Below are 24,844 nucleotides of genomic sequence, written 5' to 3'. Positions count from 1 at the left end.
CAAAAATCAGTGGCCTTTTTACACACACCAATAAGGAAGAAATGGACATGAAGTAAACAAACTCAATCACATTAGTGCCACACAAACTCAAATATCTTTAAGTCAACTTGACTAAAGATATATACAAAGAAAATTATCCCTGCTCCAAGAAATAAGAGAGGACACACGGAAATGAAAACATATACCTTTTTTATGGATTGGCAGGATTCACATCATTAAAATGGCAATACTCCCCAAAGCATTGTACAGATTTAATGTGACCTCTCTAAAGATACCCATGACATTCTTCACAGAAGTGGATCAAACACTTCTGAAATTCATTTGGAACAGTAAACATCCTTGAATAGCTAAAGCAATCCTTGGGAAAAGGAATATTGGAGGCATTACTTACCCCAACCTTAGACTGTATTACAAAGCAATAGTTAGTAAAAAAAAAAAAACCAAAACAAAAACATGGTATTGGAATAAAGATAGACCCTCAGATCAGAGGAATAGGCTTGAGGACTCAGAGAATGTTCTGCACACATACAATTATCTAACTTTTGATAAAGCAGCAAGAAATCTTAAATGGAGCAAGAAAAGCCTCTTCAAGTGGTGTTGGCACAACTGGTTAGCCACTTTCAAAAAAGCAAATTTTGATCCCCAGCTAACACCATGTATGAAGGTAAAATCCAAATGGATTAAAGACCATGATATCAAACCTGAAACCATAAGGTATATAGAACAACACATAGATAAAACACTCCATGACATTGAGCCTAAAGTCATCTTTAAGGAGTAAACAGCACTCTCTAAACAAGTGGAAGCAGAGATAAACAGATGGGAATATATTAAGCTGAGAAGCTTCTGCACTTCAAAGGAAATAGTGGCAAGGATACAAGAGCTACCCACTGAGTGGGAGAAATTATTCACCCAATACCCATCAGATAAGGGGATAATATCCAAAATATACAAGGCACTGATGGAACTTTACAAGAAAATTATATCTAATCCCAACAAAGAATGGGGAGAAGAAATGAACAGACTCTTTGTCAAAGAATACAAATGGCCAAAAGGCAGATGAAAAAATGCTCCACATCACTAATCATCAGGGAGATGCAAATCAAAACAATGAGGTACCATCTCACGCCACAGAGATTGACACACATCACAAAGAATGAGAATAGGCCAAGCTGGCGGGGATGTGGAGAGAAAGGAACTGTTATTCACTGTCGGTGGGAATGCCATCTAGTTCAACCTTTATGAAAAGCGATATGGAGATTCCTCCAAAAACTGGAAATTGAGCTCCCATACGATCCAGCTATTCCACTCCTAGGGATATACCTTAGGAACACAAAAATACAATACAAAAATTCCTTCCTCACACCTATATTCATTGCAGCGCTATTTACAATAGCCACACTCTGGAAACAACAAAGATGCCCTTTAACAGATGAATGGCTAAAGAAACTGTGGTATGTATACACAATGGAATATTATGTAGTCATCAGGAGAGATGAAGTCATGAAATTTTCCTATACATGGATGTACATGGAATCTATTGTGCTGAGTGAAATAAGTCAGAGGGAGAGAGACACTCATCTATGGGTTTTAAAAAAATAAAGACATTTTTGCAATAATTCTCAGAGACAAAAAGAGGAGGGATGGAAGGCCCAGCTCACAATATGAAGCTCACCACAAAGAGTGATGAGTGCAGTTAGAGAAATAACTACATTGAGAACTATTATAACAAAGTGGATAAATTAGGGGAAGTAGAAAGCCTGTCTAGAGTACAGGTGGGGGTGGGGTGGAGAGGAGGGAGATTTGGGATATTGGTGATGTTGTACTAGTGAAGGGGGTGCTCTTTACATGACTGAAACCCAACTACAATCATATTTGTAATCAAGGTGTTTAAATAAAGATATTAATAAAAAAAGAATAAACAAATACTGCAAACTAAAAAAAAAAGAATAGGTAATCATTCTATAGTAAATCTGACAAATTGACAGATACATACATACACATAATAGTCAATGACTAGATAGTTATTAATTAACAACAGTTTTGAATATTATCTTTGATTATAATATTAATAATTAAAATTTTAAATTTGTATAATTCAGTTTATAATAATGACTATATTAAATAACCAGCTCACAAAATTCTTAATAGCTAAAAATTGGCTTCCATGAGTTGATACACACCAACTTTATCACATTAACAGGTAGAAAGGAAAACAAAAAAAGCCACAGAATCCAAACGTTGGTAAAAGTATATAGAAAATCATTAAGTGTAATAAGTAAACATTGGGATAGACTCCAGGATACAGTAACATACTGTCAGAACAGAAAGAACTATTATCTAAACATCTTTGTGATGTTAAGTGGTAGTCATTTCCTAGGTATTCTTTTCCTGGGTCATTGTAGAATTAACCACATCCCCAGTACTAGATCATATCATAATTGGTGTGATCACATTCGGAACCTTCATACCAGCAATTTAATGTATAATTACTCTTATCACTCAACTCCCTAGACATCTTCTATTTAATTCCATTTAAAGTTTTATAAATCTTTCCTAAGTACATAAAAAGTTCTTCAGAGGCAAATGTGCTTAGGAAATCAAAAAAGCAGAAATTCTAAAATACAAATTTATGAAAACAAATTTCAACATTTAAAAAAAAATGAGGACTAAACCAGCTCACCATGAAGGTATCTTATACCAGATCAAAGGCACTGTGAAATCAGCAAGCACCGACTTAAGCCTAATGACTGTGATGAGAAGACAGTGCAGAGGGTGGCCAGATGACTGAGGGCATGAGGATGAGATCCAGCAGCCTGATCAACTTTCATCAGAGAGGCAACTTGCGCTAGTTCAGTGGCCCCAGGAGTAGGGCATGTCCACTCCACTTTACTCTGTGTTCACACATTTCTTCTAGTCAATGAGCCCCAGTGCATCAACTAAAACACATCACCAAAGTGCAAAAGCAAAATGGGAAAGCAATGCAGAACCCCACCACACTTAGTGAATGAGGAGGGTAGTTCTTGAAGATTCAACTAATATTAGTTACCTATATAGCTTCTTTGATAAGGACTACAGAGAGGAAATGCTGAGGATGTTCAAAGAACTTAAAGAAATCATGGAACTGATAGCAAAGAAAATTCAAGAGGATATGAGTAGAAATGAGAAAACTTCAAAAAATAGTAACAAATGAAAAACTTTGTATGTGAAATAAAAAAAAGTTACTGGAAGGCATCACCACTATATGACCACAATATGCAACATTAAGGGGCCACCAAAATACTTGAAACAACTGCTAATAGACCCAAAGAAAGACATCAATAACAACACAGTAGTAGTTGGAGAGTTTCAACACTGTTCTGCCACCTTTTGATAGATAAACAAGGCTAAAACCCAATGAGGATATACTGGCTCTGAAGGAAGAAATAGAAGAGAGGAGCTTAGTAGATATAGTGCTTTTCATATCCCAAAAGCTGATTACACGTTCTTCTCCAATGCATATGGGATTTTCTCTAAGATAGAGAACATGCTGGGCCACAAATTATACCTCCATAAAATCAAGAGGATAGAAATTGTATCAAGTATCTTCTCAGACCATGAAACAATGAAAACAGAATTGAATTACAAACAGACAAGGAGAAATAACTTTAACACCTAGAAATTACACTGCCTACTACTGAACAACCAGTGGATCAGAGACAAAAGCAAAAGATTCCTGGAAACAAATGTGAATGAAGACACAAATTATCAGAATTAGTGAGACACAGCACAAGCAGTCTTAAGTGAAAAATTTATAGCATTGCAAGCATTCATCAGGAAGGGCATATATGAATAACTTAATGGCACAGTTTAAGAAATGAAATAAATTAAAAATGAGACAGGGAGAAGGAAATTAAACTTTGAAAAGAAATTAATGAATTGGACAACCCCCCACCCCCAAATCCAAAGATAAATGTAAGTAAAGTTTGGGTCTTTGAAAAAAGATTGACAAACCATTAGCAAGATCAGCAAACCAATAAAGACTCACACACACAAAAAAGAACCATTTACTAAATTATAAAATAAGTGGGAACATCAATACCATTAACAAAGAAACTTTAAGGTTAAACAAAGAAATTTAAAGGTTGAGAATATTTATACCAGAAAATAAAAGAAACTGGAAAAAAATGGGTAAATTCCTGGGATTCCTATAGCCTCCAAATGTTGAATAAAGATGATCTGGCATATCTGAACAGTCCTATCATTATTGAGGAAAATGAAGTGGTATTCTACAGAAGTCCAAGCCCAGATGAATTCACTAGTAGATTTTTTCAAACCTTTAAGGAGGACCTACTGCCAATTGTTTTTAGGCTTTTCCAGGAAATTGAAGAAACAGAAACACAGCCAGTTTCTAGAGAAGCTAATATCATCTTGGTACCAAAAACAGACAGATTCCACACAAAAAAGAGAATTTCAGGACAATATCCTTTAGGAATACAGATGCAAAGATCCTCAACAAAACACCAGCAAAGAGAATTCAAGAAGTAATCAAGGTTATACATCAAGACTTAGCATTCATTCAGATATGAATGTATGGTTTAATATATGCAAGTCAAACAATATAATGCACCATACCAATGAAAGGAAAATAAAAATCGTAAGATCGTAGCAATAGACACAGTGAAAACATTTTATATGGTTCAGCACCCATTCATGATAAAAATCTCTCATCAAAATGGGAATTGAGGGCGTGGAACAATATCACAGTGGTAGGGCATTTGCCTTGCATGCAGACAACCCAGGACAGACCGGGGTTCAATCCCTGGCATCCCAAATAGTCCTCCTTGCCTGCCAGGAGCAATTTCTGAGCGCAGAGCCAGGAATAACTCCTGAGCACCACTGGGTGGGCCCTGAAACAAAACAAAACAAAGATGGGAATTGAAGGAATGTTCCTCAATATAGTCAAAGCCATTTACCACAATCCCATGGAAGACATCATACTCAATGGTGAAAAACTAAAATCCTTTATCTAAGGCCTGACACAAGACAAGGTTGAGACCTTTTGCTACTTCTTTCAATACAGCACTAGAAAAAGTGCTTGTCATAGCAATTATGCTATTCAAGAAAAAGTATAAAGGATATCCTAATAAGAAAGGAAGAAGCCAGCTCTCATTGTTTACAGAAGACATGATACTATTATTTGAAAATCCTGAAGGTTCTACCAAAAAACTTCTACAACCAATAGATTTGCATAGTAAAGTAAAAGGCTACAAAATTAATATGCAAAAATCTATGGTTTTTCTATATACAAATAATGAAAAAAGAAGTAAGAGACATTTAAAAAATAATGCCATTGACAATTCTGCCTCAGAAAATCAAGTACTTTAGAATCAAATAACTAAAGAGGTGGAAGACATATATAAAAATTACAAAATACTGCTTCTAGAAATAAAATGTGTTTTACAAGAAAATGTACATATACCCTGTTCAGAATGGAGAAATAACATAATTAAAATGGCAATACTTCCCAAAGTACTGTACAGATTTAATGCAATGCCTAAAACGATACTCATGGCATTTTTCAAAGAAGTAAAGCAAACTGTCTTGAAATTTATAAAAATACTCCTCACTTAACAACCTACCTGTCTAGCGACTGCTCGCACTTACGGCCATGTCTTCACTGTTATTTCATTTTATTTTAAATATCTTTTTTCCATCTTGTACACTCTACAGTACAGTACTGTGGTTTTTGGTGCTTTAATGTACCTTCTTTACTAATTTTATGTTCTGTAATACATTGCAATACTGTGTGTAAATTACACAAACTATGCAAATTAAAACAAGTGGAAGTTTTCAGTTTGATCTTTCTTATTATTTTATTTATTCAGAATACTGTATTGTCAAGTACTATGCATATACTGTACTACTGTATACAGTACATGCAGTTCCTCACTTAATGACCAATTCGCTTAACGACCACGTCGTTGAAATGAAACTTGGTCGTTAAGTGAGGAGTATCTGTATATAAATTATATGTTTATATATAAATGTAAATATAAATGCCCACAAATAGTTAAAGCAATCCTCAGGATAAAGAAGATTGGAGGCATGATTTCCCCCAACTTTAAACCTCACTATAAATCAGCAGTCATTAAAACAGCATGGGACTAGAATAAAGACAGATCCTCACATCAATGGGATACGTGAATATTCTGATACTGACCCCCAGGTATACGATCAATTTATCTGGGACAAGAAATACCAAGAGAACAAGAAAACCTGCTTAACAAGTGGTGTAGAAAAAACTGGTCAACTACAGACAAGAAAGAAAAGAAAGGAACTCAGATCTTTATTTTTATTTATTTATTTATTTATTTTTGAGCTCAGGTCAAGTATAGAACCTTCATGGCAATAAAGGTCAGTAAGAAAGGTGGTCATCATCACTCAGAACTGATCTACATGCACACGTGCAAACAAAGCCCCTTCACTTCCTTCCCTCCACCAACACACACATACACACACACACACACACTACAGTGTTGTTGCTTCTCAGAACTGGAGATCACGCATCAGTGGATGGGGATCCATCTGATGCACAAAATCAAATAGACATGTATTAGATACCTTGAATATCAGACCTGAAACCATAGGGGTAGAGAGGAAAATATCGGCAGAACATTCCTTGACACTGAAATTAAAGCATTTTCTCAAAGGAAATGGTGACTAGGATACCAAGACTACACATAAAATGAGAGAAATTATTCATCCATGCCCATGTGATCAGGGTTTAATATCGATCAAGGTTCTGGTAGAGCTAAACAAGAAAAAAATCTAATCCCATCCAAAACTGGGAGAAGAAATGAACAGATATTTCCACGAAGAAGATACAACCAAAAAAAGCCATCTGAAAAAATGTTCCACCATAACTAATCATCAGGTAATACAAACAAGATATCTCAGACCATAAACACTGGAATGCATCATAAAGAACAAGAACACCTTGCTGACATGGATACTAGGAGAAAGAGACTCATTCACTGTTGGTGCAAAAGATGACTAATCTAGCATTTTTGGAAAACAATATAGATATTCCTCAGAAAAGTAGAAATTGAGCTCCCATATGATACAACAATACCATTCCTAGGATATACCCTAGGAACCCAAAAACACCATACAGAAAAGCCTCTGCATTCCTATGTTTATTGTACAATTCTGTTCATTTATTTGAAGCTCTTTTCAAATTTCCTCTGTTGCATGGAGGTGTTGTGCTGCTCTTCTTTCAGTTCACTGATTCTGTCCTCAGCAGCTTTTACTGGTGAGGTTTTTATTTCATGTACAGTTTTTAATTTCTGTCACTTCTGTTTGAAGTTTTCTCATTTCTATACTCATATGCTCTTAAATGTTCCCTTATATTATGTCCTAACTCTTCCTTATATGATTTATTCTCTACATTCCAAATCTAAATATTTGTTGTTATGCTTTTATTAAGTGTGGATACTATTTGAGTTTTTGCTTAGTATTCTCATATAGGTTTTTGACAAAAAACTTAATCTCAGGGCTGGAGAGATAGTATAGAGGTAGGGCGTTTGTTTGCCTTGCATGCCAGAAGGACGGTGGTTCAAATCCCAGCGTCCCATATGGTCCCCTGAGCCTGACAGGAGTGATTTCTGAGCATAGAGCCAGGAGCACTGCTGGGTGTGACCCAAAAACAAAACAAACAAAAAAACACAACAAAAAACCCCTTAATCTCAGGACAGCTAAAGTTGACACATAACACCCACCGGAACAAGTCTCCTTCTTTACTTTCTATCTAATCATAAACTTCCATTCTTCAAATTAGTTATCTATGTTATAAACCTCAAAGATATTCCTAGATCCATCTACTTCCTCAGCATTCTTATTTAATCATTAATAGTTGTATTTATTATGTTATCACTGATTCAAGAACAACTGCATCCCCAATCTTGACAATGTGACACAGACATTTCTAACAGATTAGACTACCAGTTTCTGTCTAGTCATGTTTTAAATCAACTGAGTTAAAGCTGCCAGAGTACATTTAAAAAACGTAAATAAAATGATACTATTCCTTACTTTTAGAAATTCAGTGAATTCTCATTCCATTCTGAGTTTTGTTTGTTTGGGGGCCACAATAGCGGTGCTCAGGAGATACTCCTGTCTCGGCACTCAGAAATTGCTCCTGGCAGGCTTGAGTGACCATATGGGATGCGAGGAACTGGGATCAAACCCTGGTCTGTCTCAGGTTGGCTGCATGCAAGACAAAAACCCTATCACCGTGCTACCTCTCTGGCTCCTAAGATTAAATATTTTTATAAAATATAGGTGTTTATAACCTAAAAAATCAATTTATTTCAGTGATAGACAACTTGTATTCTACATCCTAGTTACCAAACTTTGTAAAAGTCAAATCACTAGACTTCTAGGAAGTCATTAAGAAAATGAATTAAACTTCATATTAGCTTATATACTTTATAGGTATCAGGTGTACATCACTTTAAGTTAACATCTGTATATATTACATTTTACTCATCACAAAATTAATTTAAGTTCATCCTTCACTTTGTATTGGACCCTTTTTATTTGATTAACCCACTTACACTCCCCTTTCCCTTTTGGTAACTTCTAATTTAGTTTTATAGATTAAAAATAATTTATATATAGGGGCCAGAGAGATAGCACAGTGGTATGGCATTTGCCTTGTATGCAGTGGATCCAGGACAAATGTGGTTCAAAATCCAGCATTCCATATGGTCCCCCGAGCCTCCAGGAGCGATTTCTGAGCACAGAGCCAGGAGTAACTTCTGAGTGCTGCTGGGTGTGACCCAAAAACAGAAAAAAATTTTTTATGTAGTCTGTGTTTTTTTTCTTTATATACAACATGCCAAAGTGTATGGCATTTGTCTTTCTCTGAATGCATTTCACTGCAAATTTCAATTCCTCTGTAAATCAGGTCAAGTCTTTTAATATCCTAGGTAAAGATAATAACTGCAATAGAAATTTATATGGAGTTCCTGAGTATCTGCTAATATATACTCTATTACCGTATAAACATTAAAAGTTAAAATTACTCGTTGTGTTTATCTTTTTCCTAACATTAGTATAGCTGTGAAGAGTCTTGTCCATAAGGAGAGCAAATATAGTGAATTAATATAGACACTGAAACCACAGTAGAGCAATATCCAATCAGATACTTTATAGAGGGATTCCAAAGGAAGGCACTGATAAAATTATATGGAGGAAATAAGTGTAAAAATCCTCTATCTTTAAAGCCCAAGTCAAGAGGCTGGAGTGGTGGCGTGAAGCGGTTAAGGTGTCTGCCTTGCTGGCATTAGCTCAGGACAAACCACGGTTTCATACCTGGCATCCCAAATGGTCCCCCAAGCCACTAAAGATTTCTGAGTGCACAGCCAGGAGTAACCCCTGAGCGTCATTGGGTGTGGCCCAAAAAGCAAAAACAAACAAACAAAAAACAAAAACTCAAGTCAAAATAAGATACCCAGATTAATTAAATAAACATCTTACTTCTGGGGGGAGGGGCGCTCTGCCATTGGGGCCAGAGCTGGAAGCTGAACCATGTGCCTGTCAGGTAGTGGGGAGGGACACTCTGCAATTGGGGCTGAAGCTGGAAGTGAACCCAGGTAGTGGGGGAGGGGCGATCGACCCAGGCCCTGACTGACAGAGGGAGACAGATAGAGGGAAAGGGAAACCTTATTGCTACTGAGCAAGGAGGAAGGGACTTATGCCTTCTGGCAGGTAGCAAGAAAGGAGACTTGTGGGCAGGGCCAAACCTCAGTGACCAGAGCCATCATACCCACCTAGAGCCAAAGAAGGTACCCAGCCCCATGTCACAGGTGACAAAGGAGGGCTGAAATCTGAAGGCATTACACTCCAAGCCAAACCACCAAATGCAAAAAAATGGGTAAACTAAGGAAAACACGAATAACTGGGGATATGGAGAGAAATCCTAGCAAGTTTTCAAGTCCACCAAAATGTACTGGCCCAGTAGATGAGGACCTAAAAGCAACAATGCAGGCTATGGCAAAAGAAATCAAGGAATCACTAGCCTGTGAGTTCAAGAAAACCATAGATGAACAAATCAATCAACTTAGAGAAGAACTTTTACAGAACATGAGAGAATCCATACAAATGTAATTAAAGTTAATAAAAAACATCTTAGCAAGCCCTAACAGCAGAATTACACAATTGGAATATTGCATAGAAGAACTTGAAGAAAAACTGCAAACCAAAAACTGACAAAGAAGCCAGTAAGAAAATAAAGGTAAAGCATTGGTGTGGCCTGATGTTGAGTCCACTGCTGATATATCCAGGGTCCCCAAATATCTCCCAAATTGAGAGACCACCTCCCCAAGTTAGGTACTTAATGAACAAAGACAAAAAAAATAATCTACTGATTATAGTTATACCAGAAGGGGAGGAAATAGAGAAAGAGGAAAACCAAATGGTCAGAGAAATAATAGCAGAAAACTTTCCCACCCTCTGGAAAGAGGTTCCAGTGAAAATCCTGGAGGTGAAAAAGAGTCCCTAATAAAACAGACCCAAATAAACTAACACCAAGACATATAGTAATCCAAATGGCAAAAAAAAACAAAGAGAAAGATGAACTCCTTAAAGCAATAAGGGAAAAATAAAAACCTCAAGTACAATGGAAGGAACATAAGAATCAAACCAGATCTCTTATTTGAACCAATTCAGGCAAGAAGACAGTGAATGACATATTTAAATGACGGAATGAAATTAACTTCCAACCTAGAGTCCTCTATGTGGCAAAACTCTCATTCATTCATATGGGAGAGAGGACTAAAAACATTCTCAGATGAAGAACTTGTGAGTGCTGCCTGTGTGTGTTTGTCTCCTGTCCTGTCTCCTAAACCTCTTGGGAGTGGGCCGAAAAGGACCCAGAAAATTTGCTCTCCTAGAGATTCATTCAAGGGGCTGGATCGCTAAGGAACTGCTTCCTAAAGTAAAAACTGGCTATAAGCAGTACTTCACAGAAGGCAGGTCCCCATTTGTGACATCAGGCTGGGAAAATCTATGCCGGCCCAGTGGGGCCCGACTGTGAGAACCTGTGAGTGCTGCCTATGTGGGTTTGTCTCCTGTCCTGTCTCCTAAACTTCGTGGGAGTGGGAAGAAAAGGACCCAGAAAATTCACTCTCCCAGAGGCTCCATAAGAGCACTTATCTCCGCTTTGCTACATAACCCTGCACTCTTTCTAAGAAAAGAACGCTACTGCAACAAGAAGAAAAAAAATCACATTAAGAAGCCCAGCATTTCTCCCCGGACTGTCTTCTCTGCTGCGTGCTTGGGCCAAAGATTTGATCCTGCGTGAGGCTTCATCCACAGAAGGCTCCCCTTCCTTGGAGGCAAGTCGACCCACACAGAAAGGGCAGAGCCAGAGGAGCATGGCTGCGCACATCAATTAGCCAATGAATACCACCACAACACATAAAAAAACCCACAATACAAGTGTGACAATAGGGAAACAGCGCAGGCCAGCATCAGACATAGAGAATGAAGATGACAACTCTGATGACCAGAAAACGGCCAACCAACTACTCAATCTCTCAGATAAGGAGTTTAGACAAGAAATATGGGAGATGCTCAAAGAACTCAAAGAAACCATGGATCGAGTTGAACAGAACACTAAAAAGAACCAAGAAAATATGAAGACAGTAATCACAAAACCCCAAACTGAAATAACAGGTCAAATAATAGGCCTGAAAACCTCAGTAAACAAATTGAATGACAAAATGGATGAACTATCCAACAGACTAACAGAAGTTGAGAATAGAATTGGTGCTGTGGAAGATGAGATAAATAACAACTCCATACAGGGGGAGAGATTGGAAAAAAAACTTAAAGTAAATGAACAAACAATAGAAAAATTAGTCAAAGAATGAGAACAGCTGAAAATAGAAGTCTATGATAAGCTCAACAGAAACAACTTTAGAATCACTGGAGTTCCAGAGACCCAGGAAGAAAATTTCCAGGAAGAATCAATGGTCAAGAACATCATTAAAGAGAAAGTTCCAGAGCTAAAGAATATATGCAATCAAATCCTGCATGCCCAAAGAGTACTAACCAAAGAGACCCCAGAGAAAATACCCCAAGACACAAACTAGTCACAGTGACGAATCCCACAGATAAAGAATTTTGAAAGCAGCAAGATCAAAAAGAAAAATTACATTCAAGGAAACATCCTTGAAATTTACAGCTGACCTGTCACCAGAAACATTCAAGGCCAGAAAGCAGTGGTGGGACATAGTGACAAAACTCAATGAAATAAATGCATCACCTAGAATACTGTATCCAGCAAAACTCACTTTCAGGTTTGATGGAAAAATACATCGTTTCACAGACAAACAATAGCTCAGAAACTTTAAAGTCTCAAAACCAGACTTAAGAGAAAAACTGAAAGACCAAATTTAAGACAAGACTGACCAAAAGACACACCAAATTTCAAAATAAAGATGGCACTAAATCAGAGGACAATTCTTTCTCTCAATGTCAATGGACTAAATGCACCAGTTAAGAGACACAGAGTGGCTAAATGGATCAAAAAACTCAATCCAACCTTCTGCTGCCTACAAGAAACGCACCTGAATAGTCAGAACAAACATAGACTCAAAATAAAAGGCTGGAAGAAAACAATCCAAGCAAACAACACTCATAAAAATGCTGGAGTGGCCATACTAATATCAGATAATGCAAACTTTATACTCAGGAAAGTTGTAAGGGACAAGATGGACATTTTGTATTAATCAAGGGATATGTACAGCAGGAAGAAATCACACTCCTAAACATATATGCACCAAATGAGGGGGCAGTAAAATATTTAATACAATTGTTGGCAAATCTGAAAAATAATATCAATAACAACACAATAATTGTGCGGAACCTCAACACGGCTTTATCAACATTGGATAGGTCAACAAGACTGAAACCCAACAAGAATATACTAGACTAGAGAAGAGAAATGGAAGAAAGAGACCTAGTATATATATAGGACACTCCATCCCCAGAAACCTGGATACACATTTTTCTATAATGTACATGGGACGCTCTGCAGGATAGACTACATGCTGGCACATGAAACATACCTCTATAATATCAAAAAGATAGAAATTTTTCAGGCTATCTTCGCTGACCACAAGGCTCTGAAATTATATGTGAATTCCAAAGGGACACAGAAGAAAAACTTTAACACCTGGAAGTTAAACAGCCTCATACTAAATAATCAGTGGGTCTGAGATGAAATCAAAGAAAAAATCAAAACTTTCCTGGAAACAAATGATAATAAAGACACAAACTATCAGAACTTATGGGACACAGCAAAAGCAGTCCTGAGAGGAAAATTTATAGCTTTGCAAACACATATCAGGAAGGAAGAAGGGGCATACTTGAATAGCTTAATGACGGAGCTCACAGAATTAGAAAGTGCTCAACAAAAGGACCCAAAAATAGGGAGACAGAAGGAAATAACAAAGCTGAGAGCAGAAATCAATGCAGTGGAAACCCAAAAAACAATCTGAAAGATCAATGAAAGCAGAAGTTGGTTCTTCGAAAAAATAAACAAGATCGATAGACCACTGGCAAAACTAACAAAGAAAGAGAGAGAGAAACTTGATAACTCTTATTAGGAATGAAAAAGGAGAGATCACTACTGATATGGCAGAGATTCAAAGGGTAATCAGAAACTACTTTGAGAAACTCTATGCCACTAAGAATGAGATCCTGGAAGAAATGGATAAATTCTTGGACTCTTATAGTCTTCCACGGTTGAATGAAGAGGATGTAGCATATCTAAACACCCCCATCACTATTGATGAAATTAAAATGGTAATCAAATGTCTGCCCAAAAACAAAAGCCCAGGCCCGGATGGATTCACTAATGAATTCTTTCAAACTTTCCAAGAGGAACTACTACCAATCCTGGCAAGACTCTTTCATGAAATTGAAAAAACTGGAACACTTCTAAATAGCTTTTATGAAGTCAACATCACCTTGATACCTAAAGCAGACAGAGATGCTATGAAAAAAGAAAATTATAGACCAATATCGCTGATGAATGCAGATGTAAAGATCCTCAACAAAATCCTGGCAAATAGATTCAATGCCTCATTAAGATCATCCATTATGATCAAGTAAGTTTCATCCCAGGAATGCAAGGATAGTTTAACATCCATAAATCTATAAATATAATACATATCAACAAGAAAAATAAAAAAATCACATGATCATATCAATAGATGCAGAGAAAGCATTTGATAAGGTCCAACACCCATTCTTGATCAAAACTCTCAGCAAGATTGGAATGAAAGGAACCTTTCTCAATATAGTTAAGGCCATCTACCACAAGCCAGTGGCAAATATTATCCTCAATGGAGGAAAAACTAAGATCCTTACCTCTAAATTCTGGCACAAGACAAGGTGGTCCTCTTTCACCAATTCTATTCAATATAGCACTGGAAGTACTTGCTATAGCCATTAGGCAAGAAAAAGATATCAAGGGAATCCAGATAGGGAAGAAAGAAGTCAAGCTCTTGCTGTTTGCAGATGACATGATACTCTACTTAGAAAACCCTAAAAACTGTACCAAAAAGCTTCTAGAAACAATAGACTCATAAAGCAAGGTGGCAGGCTACAAAATTAACACACATAAATCAATGCACTTTCTATACACCAACAGTAATTAGGGTGAAATGGACATTAAGAAAACAACCCCATTCACAATAGTGCCACACAAACTCAAATATCTTGGAATCAAATTGACTAAAAATGTGAAGGACCTATACAAAGAAAACTATAAAACTCTGCTCCAAGAAATTAATAGAGGACAGGCAGAAATGGAAACACATACCTTGCTCATGGATTGGCAGGATTAACATAATCAAAATGGCAATATTCTCCAAAGCATTGTACAGATTTAATGCCATCCCCCTAAAGATACCCGTGAGATTCTTCAAAAAAGTGGATCAGGCACTTTTATAATTCATTTGGAATTATAAACACCGTAGAATAGCTAAAGCATTCATTGGGAAAAAGAATATGGGAGGAATTACTTTCCCCAACTTTAAAATTTACTACAAACCAATAGTTATCAAAACAGCCTGGTATTGGAATAAAGACAGCCCTCAGATCAGTGAAATAGACTTGAATACTCTGAGAATGTTCCCCAGACATACAATCACCTAATTTTTGATAAAGGAGCAAGAAATCCTAAATGAAGCAAAGAAAGCCTCTTCAACAAGTGGTGTTGGCACAACTGGCTAGCCACTTGCAAAAAATTGAACTTAGACCCCCAGTTAACATCACGTACGATGGGGTAATCCAAATGGATGAAAGACCTCGATATCAGATCTGAAACCGTAAAATATATAGAACAACACATGGGAAAACACTCCAGGACATTGAGACTACAGGCATCTTCAAGGAGGAAACTGCACTCTCCAAGCAAGTGAAAGCAGAGATTAACAGATGGGAATATATTAAGCTGAGAAGCTTCTGCACCTCAAAGGAAATAGTGCCCAGGATATAAGAGCCACCCACTGAGTGGGAGAAACTATTCACCCAATACCCATCAGATAAGGGGCTCATCTCCAAAATATACAAGGCACTGACAGAACTTTACAAGAAAAAATCTATCAAAACAACTATGAGGTACCACCTCACACCACAGAGACTGGCACATATAACAAAGAATGAGAACAAACAGTGTTGGAGGGGATGTAGAGAGAAAGGAACTCTTATCCACTGCTGGTGGGATTGCCATCTAGTTCAACCTTTATGGAAAGCTATATAGATTCCTCCAAAAACTGGAAATCGAGCTCCCATACAACCCAGCTATACCACTCCTAGGAATATACCCTAGTAAGACAAAAATACAATACAAACATCCCTTTCTTACACCTATATTCATTGCAGCACTATTTACCATATCAAGACTCTGGAAACAACCAAGATGCCCTTTAATAGATGAATGGCTAAAGAAACTGTGGTACATATACACAATGGAATATTATGCAGCTGTCTGGAGAGATGAAGTTATAAAATTTTCCTATACATGGATGTACATGGAAACTATGTGTTTTTTTTAGAAAAATGAAAGACATTCTTGAAATTATAATTTTAGACACAAAAGAGAGACGGGCTGGAAGTTACAGCTCACCTCATTTAGCTCACCATAAACAGGGGTGAGTTTAGTTAGAGAAATAACTACATTTTGAACTATCCTAATAATGAGAATATGAGGGAAATAGGAAGCCTGTCTAGAGTACAGGTGGGGGTTGGGTGGGGAGGAGGGAGATTTGGGACAGTGGTGATGGGAATGTTGCACTGGTGATGGGTGGTGTTCTTTACATGACTGAAACCCAAATACAATCATGTATGTAATCAAGGTGTTTAAATAAATTACATTAAAAAAACATTCTCAGACAAAAAATAACACATTATTCGAGCAAACAAAATCGATTCTAAATGATCCACTCAGAGATGAATTACACAACCCAAACTCCCGATTGTAACAACAACCACCCTACACAATACAACTGCATAACAGCCCTCTCTGTCAATAATCTCCTTTAATATCAATGAACTAAACTCGTCCATTGAAAGACACATAGTACAGACTTGGATTAAAAAACAAAAACCGGATTTCTGCTGCCTGCCAGAAACACACCTACAAATATAGGATAGACACAGGCTCAGAATAAAAGAATGGAAATCAATTATTCAAGCCAATGGAAAACAGATAAAAGCTGGGACAGCCATTCTTCTATCAGAACAAATTGCATTCAACCTCAAGAAAGTGATCAGAGACAAAGAGGGTCACTACTTACTGATCAAAGGAATACCAGACCAAGAAGTACTAACTCTGTCAATATGTATGCACCAAATGCAGAGCCAGCAAAATATATAAGGCATCTGCTCGCAAACCTGTAGAACCATATGTAAGGAAATGTGATAGTAGTAGGAGATCTTAATCCTCACCTATCACCACTGTACAGATCCAACAGACAGAAAACTAGAAAAGAAATAAGAGCCTTAAATTAGACATTAGAAGAACTAGGACTAATGTATTGATATAGAGCCTTCCAACCCCAGAAAGCAGAATACACATTCTTCTCAAGTGCACATGGAACCTTCTGCAGAATAGACCATGTCTTAAGATATATATCTAAATTGCATAAAGTTACAAATATAAGGATTATTAGAAGAACCCTATCAAATTACTATGCAATAGAGATCAAGATTGACTTTAAAAAATAAACTATGGAGAAAATACAACACCTGGAGATTAACCAATATGCTACTAAACCATAGCTGGATCAAAGAGAAACTGAGGAAGAAATAAAAATTTTCATTGAGACAAACAATAAGGAAGAGACAACTGTGAAAATCTGTGGAACACTGGAAAAGCAGTAATTAGGGGGAAACTCACAGCAATACAGGCCTATCTGAGGAAAGAGTTAAACCACAAAATCAACAATTTAAAGGGACACCTTAAGGAGCTGGTAAACAGCAGCTAAGAAACCCAAACAGAACCAGAAGACAAGAAATAATAAAAATCAAAACAGAAATAAACAACATAGAAACTAAGGAAACAATAAAAAAATCGATGAGATCAGGAGTTGGTTTTTTGAAAGACTAAACAAGATAGACCACTGACAAGACTCGGCAAAAAAAAAAAAAAAAAAAAAAAAAAGAGGGAAAATACCAAATAAATAGGATCACAAATGAAAGGGGAGATAATACAACAGAAACCCAAGAAATCCAACACATCATGAGGACTTATTATGAACAACTATACTCAGTGAGGTTAGAGAACCCAGAAGAAACTGACAGTTTTTAGAAAAATATCATCTTCTAAGACTAGATAAGGAGGATGTAGAAAGCCTAAAGAGGCCAATTATATCCGAGGATATTGAATCCTTAATTAAGAAACTCCCCAAGAATAAAAGTCCAGGTCCAGATGGTTTTATGGGTGAGTTCTATCAAACATTCTAAGAAGAATTACTATCACTGATCCACAGGCTCTTCCAAAACACTGAAAAGACAGAAATCCTTTTTAATTTTTTTATGAGGCTAATATCACACTCATTCCCAAAGATGGTAAAGACACCGCCAAGAAAGAAAACTATAGACTAATCTCACTAATGAACATTGATGCAAAAATCCTCAACAAAATTTTAGCAAACCAAATCCAGCACTATATCAAAAAGATTATTACACCATGACTAAGTGGGTTTAATACCAGGGATGCAAGTATGCTTCAACATATGCAAATCAATCAACATCATACACCAAATTATTAACAAGACAAAAATCACATGATTATATCAATAGATGCAGAGGTGTTTGACAAAATCCAATACCACCAATTCATGATAAAAACACTCAGCAAAATAGAACTGGAAGGAACCTTCTTCAAGATAGTTACAGCTATCTATGAAAAACCCACAGCCAACATTATCCTTAATGGTGAAAAACTGAAAGCTACTCCACTAAGGCCAGGAACTTTCTTCTTCTTCCATTTCTTCCTCCTTCTCATCAACTTAATCTATGTCAAATAAAACCCACACTGTTAGGTTCTCTTTAGGAAAGAAACTTCGATAGATAAGATGCAATAGACACATACTACACAGGGTAGCCACCTACATAGGTAGGCCTCGTTAACATATTGCTTAGTACTCAAGATGTGAAACCTATGTGTATCCTAAACTGCTCCTGCCATTATCTAACCCTAAAACCTTTAGCAAAGCCCAACCCCATCAGTGATAAAATGCCTAGATACTGGAAAAACCTCCCAACTCTGATGCACTGACCCAATCTTCTTTATTAATATTTTTACTTTATTTTTACTATATTTACCTATTTTTCTGTTCTCTCTTATCTTTTGCTCTCTCTTCCTCTTTCTTAAACTATACCTAATTATCTTAATTCAAAGAATTCTTAAGAGCTCAGACCCATTCTATCAGGGTCAGATCTCTAAGAACATCTTAAGAATAAATCACTAATGTATGCCTTTATGTGGGCATGTGTACATAGAGAGGACTCCTTTATGAGAGCCAAAGTTAAATTGTAAATAGTTCATGCCTATAGTGTATTTATATCCCCTCCTATATACTATCCCTCCTGCCCCCTTCAGAAATCCTATTATCCCTTCCCTCTCAATTTCCAATACGATATCCTGCCTTATTAGCGCTTTTTTTTTTTTGGTTTTTGGGCCACACCCGGTGACGCTCAGGGGTTACTCCTGGCTATGCGCTCAGAAGTCGCTCCTGGCTTGGGGGACCATATGGGACACCGGAGGATCGAACCGCGGTCCGTCCTAGGCTAGCTCAGGCAAGGCAGGCACCTTACCTCTAACGCCACCGCCTGGCCCCTTATTAGCGCTCTTAACCCTCAGTTCTTAACCAATTAGGTATCAAGGCCAGCCTCCTGCCCCAATAAGCCATTACCCAGCTCCCAAGCAAAGAGACACTCACTCTGCCCCACAGCTCATCCCCTGGCAAGAAACTATACAACCAACACTCCGGTTGACACACCTCTGTGGCTCTCTTTCTCAACCTCCCCTACCGAATGTAGACTGTTGCTTGATCCCGGACTCAGAATGAGAGGATCCCCAGTGCAAGAACTCTACCCAAACTCTTTTTGCATCAAATCATTTCTCAACCTCAAAAGACCAGGGTGTGTATTAAAAATGTGCCCTGAATTCCACCTCCACAAGAATATCTCAAAAGACAACGGGGAAGTCTATATTTCCTTTATAAATTTAAGACTTATATAATTCTACTTCTTAACCTGTTTATCCCCAAATGGAAGGTAGTCTCCTGCATCACTTTGTTCCTTTAATTACTTTATTAAAACCCTTATTTATATTTATATAAGTATATATATATATTTATTTTTTGTCTTGTTTTTGTTTTCTTCTCTTCCTTAACTTCACCTGTTTTGGTTCTGCTTAATAAAAAAACCTACAAGAAAAAGTCTTGCCTGGGATAATAACTCAGGTCAAAACCAGGGCACAAAGATGATGGAGTCTGACACTCTCACCCTCAAATGCACCAGCAATATAGTATTTCTATATTTCTTCTTGCACCATTACTTCTGGCAAAGGCATACTAAAAAGGGGGAAATTTTATGTATAGAAAATTTATCTACTAGGGATAAGAATTTATACATTTTACAATACAAGGGCACCTCCCACCTTGAATATATGTGATGTGGACCCAATTTAAACTCCGGGGGAATAGACAGTGACCGTCCAACCCCGAACTCTAGATCCTAGACATAGAACTGACACAATTCTCCACAACAGCTCCAGGAACCAAACTCCCTCTGGGACATTCTTATTACTGATCTGACATCAACAGGCGCCAGTTTTGATTGACATCCTGACAATGAGGAAATGGCAACAACTTGATGTAAGAGCAGGTTGTCTTACTTTATCACCTAATGACAAGACGAAATCAAAAGACATGTCATCCTTTGATCTGTGCAAAAGCCAACATTGCCATCTACAGAAGATTGACTGTGACAACCATACCTGGGCAGAACTTATCTGGGGACCAATAAAAAAGACCCTAGTCTAGGCTCTGATCTACGTTCTATACAACAACCAAGATCTCTAATTCCAGGTCTGACTGAGACAACTGCAACTGAGCAGGTCTTCTGAAAACATAATGAAAGACTTTATCCTAGACTTTGTCCTAGGATTGGTGCAAAAACCAAAATCACCAACTTCAGAAGACTGATGGAACAGAACTTCTAGAACCATAAAGAAAGACTCCATCCATCCTGGGTTCCATCATTTGACCTGTACAGATACCAAGATCTCTAGATACCATCTACGATGGTGCTGAGTTTCCAGACACTACAAAAGGACGTAGGGGAGAGTAAAAGAACATGTATAGAGTTGTTAGTTATTCCTATGACAATATACTTCAAGGGTGGAGAAATCCTGTATCTCTTAGGCCAAGGGAATTCCCTTTCTAGTCTCCCCAATATTTACTGTGCCCATGCAAAAAAACAAAATAAAATAAAATAAAAGCAGCAGCACAAAAAAATTTTTTTTGGGTTTTGTTATTTTTTTTCTGTGTTTGTGTGTGTGTGTGTGTGTGTGTGTGTGTGTGTGTGTGTGATTTTTCTGTTTTTTTATTTCAGGACCATGGTTATTGTGTGGTGATTGTCTTTTTGCTGTAGTACTTTTTGAATTTCTTGTTTGAGTTTTCTTTTTATATTGTTGTTTTGCTCTTCTGCAATTGTCCCTTTCTCAAATTGATATTTATAGCCTCTTGAAGGATTCCACCCATTTTTTGCTTGTTTAATTTTGTCCCATTTTATTTTTTTCTTTCCTTCAAACAGAACCACATAACTTGAACCATCCTGTTCCGCCTCACAAGTTGAAGGGGAAATAATGAAGGGTACCATGACCAAACAGTTATCTGATCATTAAGTAGAAATAAAAAATGATCAGACTTAACACCAAATCCAAAGCCAACGACAAAAGAACCGAAACCCAATCTACAACAAGCTAGATACAGAGGGGACCACTTATAGTAGCAGCCCAGGAGGTAAAGGAGGGAAATAATATAGGATGCATGCTGGGAACAGGGATGAAGGGAGGACAACATTGGCATTGGGAATGCCCCTGATTCAATGTCACTATGTACCTAAAATATTACTGTGAAAGATATATAATCCACTTTGGTTAAAATAACAATTATTATTATTAAAAAAAACCTTACCCCTATTTAAAAATTCCCTAACACCATGTTTCCAATGGGTTTGTGATAAATGGCTTTAACAATACAGAGAAAAGTTCCTTCAATTCCCATACTGTTGAGAGTTTCAAACATGAGTAGGTATTGGACACTGTTAAATTCTTTCTCAGCCTCTACTGATATGATCATATGGTTTGTGTTTTTTCTTTTGTTATTATGTGTATTATATTGATTGACTTACATATGTTAAACTATTCTTGCATCCCTGGAAATGGGAAAAACTAAAAGCCTTTCTAATAAGACCTAGCCCAAGAAAAGGTTGCCTCCTCTCTCCACTTCTATTCAATATAATATCAGAAGTATTTTCTGTAGCAATTTGACAAGAAAAAGACATCAAGTGCATCCACATAGGAAAGGAAGAAGTGAAGCAAAGATGACATGATAGTGTATATAGAAAATCTTAATGACTCCTCAAATAAGCTTCCAGAAACAATAAACTTGTACAATAAAGTGGCAGGTTACAAAGTTAGTATGCAAAAATCTATGGCTTGCTATACACAATTAATGAAAGAGAAAAGAAAGATATTAAAAAACAATCCCATGCATAGTTGTGCACAGAAAACTAAGTACCTTGGAGTCAACTAAACTAAAAAGGTCATATATATATATTTATATATATATGAAATCACATTAAGGACACAAATTCAAAACTTGAAACAACTTGGGGCCAAGAGACAGTATAAAGAAGGTGCTTGCCTTGCATGTGACCTACCCAAATTCGATCCCCAGAGCCCTATATGGTCCCTAATGCACCAGGAGTGGTCCCTAATACAGATCGAGTAGTAAACTGTGAAAACAGCTATGTGTGGCCTCAAAACGAAACAAAAAAACTTGAACCTACTGAGAAAATGATGCAAAATCATACTATAAAAGTAAAATATTTATATATTTTAATTATATATATACAAAATATATAATATTATAAATAGGTGCTGGAGTGGTGGCATGGAGTGGCAAGGCATTTGCCTTGCTGGCGCTAGTCTAGGACGGACTGCAGTTCAATCCCCTGGTGTCCCATATGATCCCCCAAGCTAGGAGCAATTTCTGAGCCTATAGCCAGGAGTAACCCCTGAGCGTCACCGGGTGTGGCCCAAAAAATAAAAAAAAATTATTTATAAATATAAATACTTTTACTAGGGCTCCAGAGAGATAGCAGTGGGGTTTGGAATGGATGTCTGCATATGTAAGTCTGGCACTTCATAGTAAGAATTAACCAGCATAGCCCTATAGTCACTGATTCACAGGGATCAGGTAGCATAATCCTTTTGAGTCTTAACTTTCAACTGTTTGATCTAATTGGGCAATTTGGAGAGTGGCCCTTGGATCCCAAAAACACTTCTTGGGAGGTCCCAAAAGAATAGAGCAAATTAGACACAAGAAACGTAATTCATACTCTTGTTCTACACAAATTTTTGAGGCTTAGAACAAGTTCACATAGAATAAATAACTCTCCAAGCCTGTTTTCTCCTTCTATATAAATGAAAAAAATACCGGCACTATCTACCCTACAAGGCTACTGGCAATGGGGGTGGGGTAGGAGTGGGGATGGTGTAGGCAAGGAGATGTGCAGTTTTCCTGAAAAAAGAAGACAAAATCACTTTACAATTGTTAGGAAAGATCTCAATTACAAGGGTAACTAAAATATTTTTTAATATTTTTTATAAAGCAAACAGATGATACCCTTGTTAAGTTGTATTTACTGATTTTGGCTGAAGGTAAACTTTGATCTTCATGAATTAAAAGCTAGAAACATACAATACAATAGAAATAATCTCTAATGTGAGCAAAGAGCATCTTTTAGAATTCTGTTATTTTTTAAGTAACTACCTGTCAATAAATACTTCTTGAGAATTAATCCTACACATAATGTTGAAAACAATTTTGTGAGGTGTTGTGTAAGACCTAATATGTACAAAATGGCTTATCTACAAGATGATTCAGATATACAAGAAAGGTTCAGAAAAATAGGAAAAGGCATATATAGCTATAAGGATAAACAGATATATATATATACTTAATGTATAAAAAGAACACTTAAAGCTAATTTGTTTTTAACAACTTAGAATATGTATGTAAGATCTAAACATTAACAAGTAATATAATTCATTAAGAAAAGCAACAAAAGGATTTTTCATTAATTATTAAAGCTACAAACCCCCAGAAATTCAGTGTTTTTTTTCATTAATACTTTCCCTGCATATAGAAAAGAATGTCTTGAGAGGGAAGTCTTATAGTACAGTAAGGTACTTGTATTGTATGTATTGTATTGTATTGCATGCAGATGATTTGGGTTCAGTTCCCTGCAAAATATATAGTACCTTGAGCTAGTCAGGAGAGGTACAGAGCACAGAGCAGAAAGTAAGCTCTGTATACCACTGGACACAGACCAAATACCATATACCCCAAAAGAACAAAGTAGGTATCTTAGTAGAGTATAGGTTTGAATGGAAGGAGAGCATATAGAAAGGTTGATTCATTTTTTTACAGCATAATCCAAGAGTTATAAAGGCCCAGTTATAAAGACTGAAACGAAAAAGAAGCTCAAAAGAGAAGGAACCAAAGCAAAAAAGATAATTTTCACTTATATACGATTAAAACCCTCAAAATTTATTAAAAATCTACATAAAATATTCATACTAGAAAAGAACTGAGGCATATTTTCAATGTACTATATATTAAACAGTTAAAAATAAGTCAATCCCTTCATGGAAAAATGCCTACAACAAACACACTGCTTCTTGGAGTCAGTTATATTCAAATTAATTCCCATATCACAATTTCAACCATATTTATCATTAACTCTCAGTGTTCTTTGTGGCTTACCGTTTATTTGGATCCTTTATCAAGAGCCCTGAAAGCAATGATTTTGCATCTGAAGACAGTGTTCGAGGAAATTTAATGTCTTCCATTAGTATTAGTTCAAAAAGTTTCTCATGATCCTGGTTGTAGAAAGGTAACCTCCCACACATCATTTCATACATGACAACCCCTAGGCCCCACCAATCCACAGCTCGGCCATAGTCATTATCTTCTAATACCTA

General features: G+C 36.8%; 1 protein-coding gene across 3 annotated transcripts in view; it reads right to left on the bottom strand.

The window, feature by feature from the left end:
* The window catches only part of AKT3 (AKT serine/threonine kinase 3), a 344,608-nt gene that overhangs the window by 51,594 nt on the left and 268,170 nt on the right, over positions 1–24,844 (bottom strand). For all 3 annotated transcript variants that reach the window (XM_049776508.1, XM_049776506.1, XM_049776507.1), the window contains one exon: positions 24,627–24,841. In XM_049776508.1, the coding sequence (XP_049632465.1) occupies positions 24,627–24,841 (215 nt within the window). The remainder of the gene's footprint in view (positions 1–24,626; positions 24,842–24,844) is intronic.

This window comes from Suncus etruscus, chromosome 7 (assembly GCF_024139225.1).
Source record: "Suncus etruscus isolate mSunEtr1 chromosome 7, mSunEtr1.pri.cur, whole genome shotgun sequence".
NCBI lineage: Eukaryota > Metazoa > Chordata > Mammalia > Eulipotyphla > Soricidae > Suncus > Suncus etruscus.
This window is presented reverse-complemented; position numbering and strand designations above follow the sequence as displayed.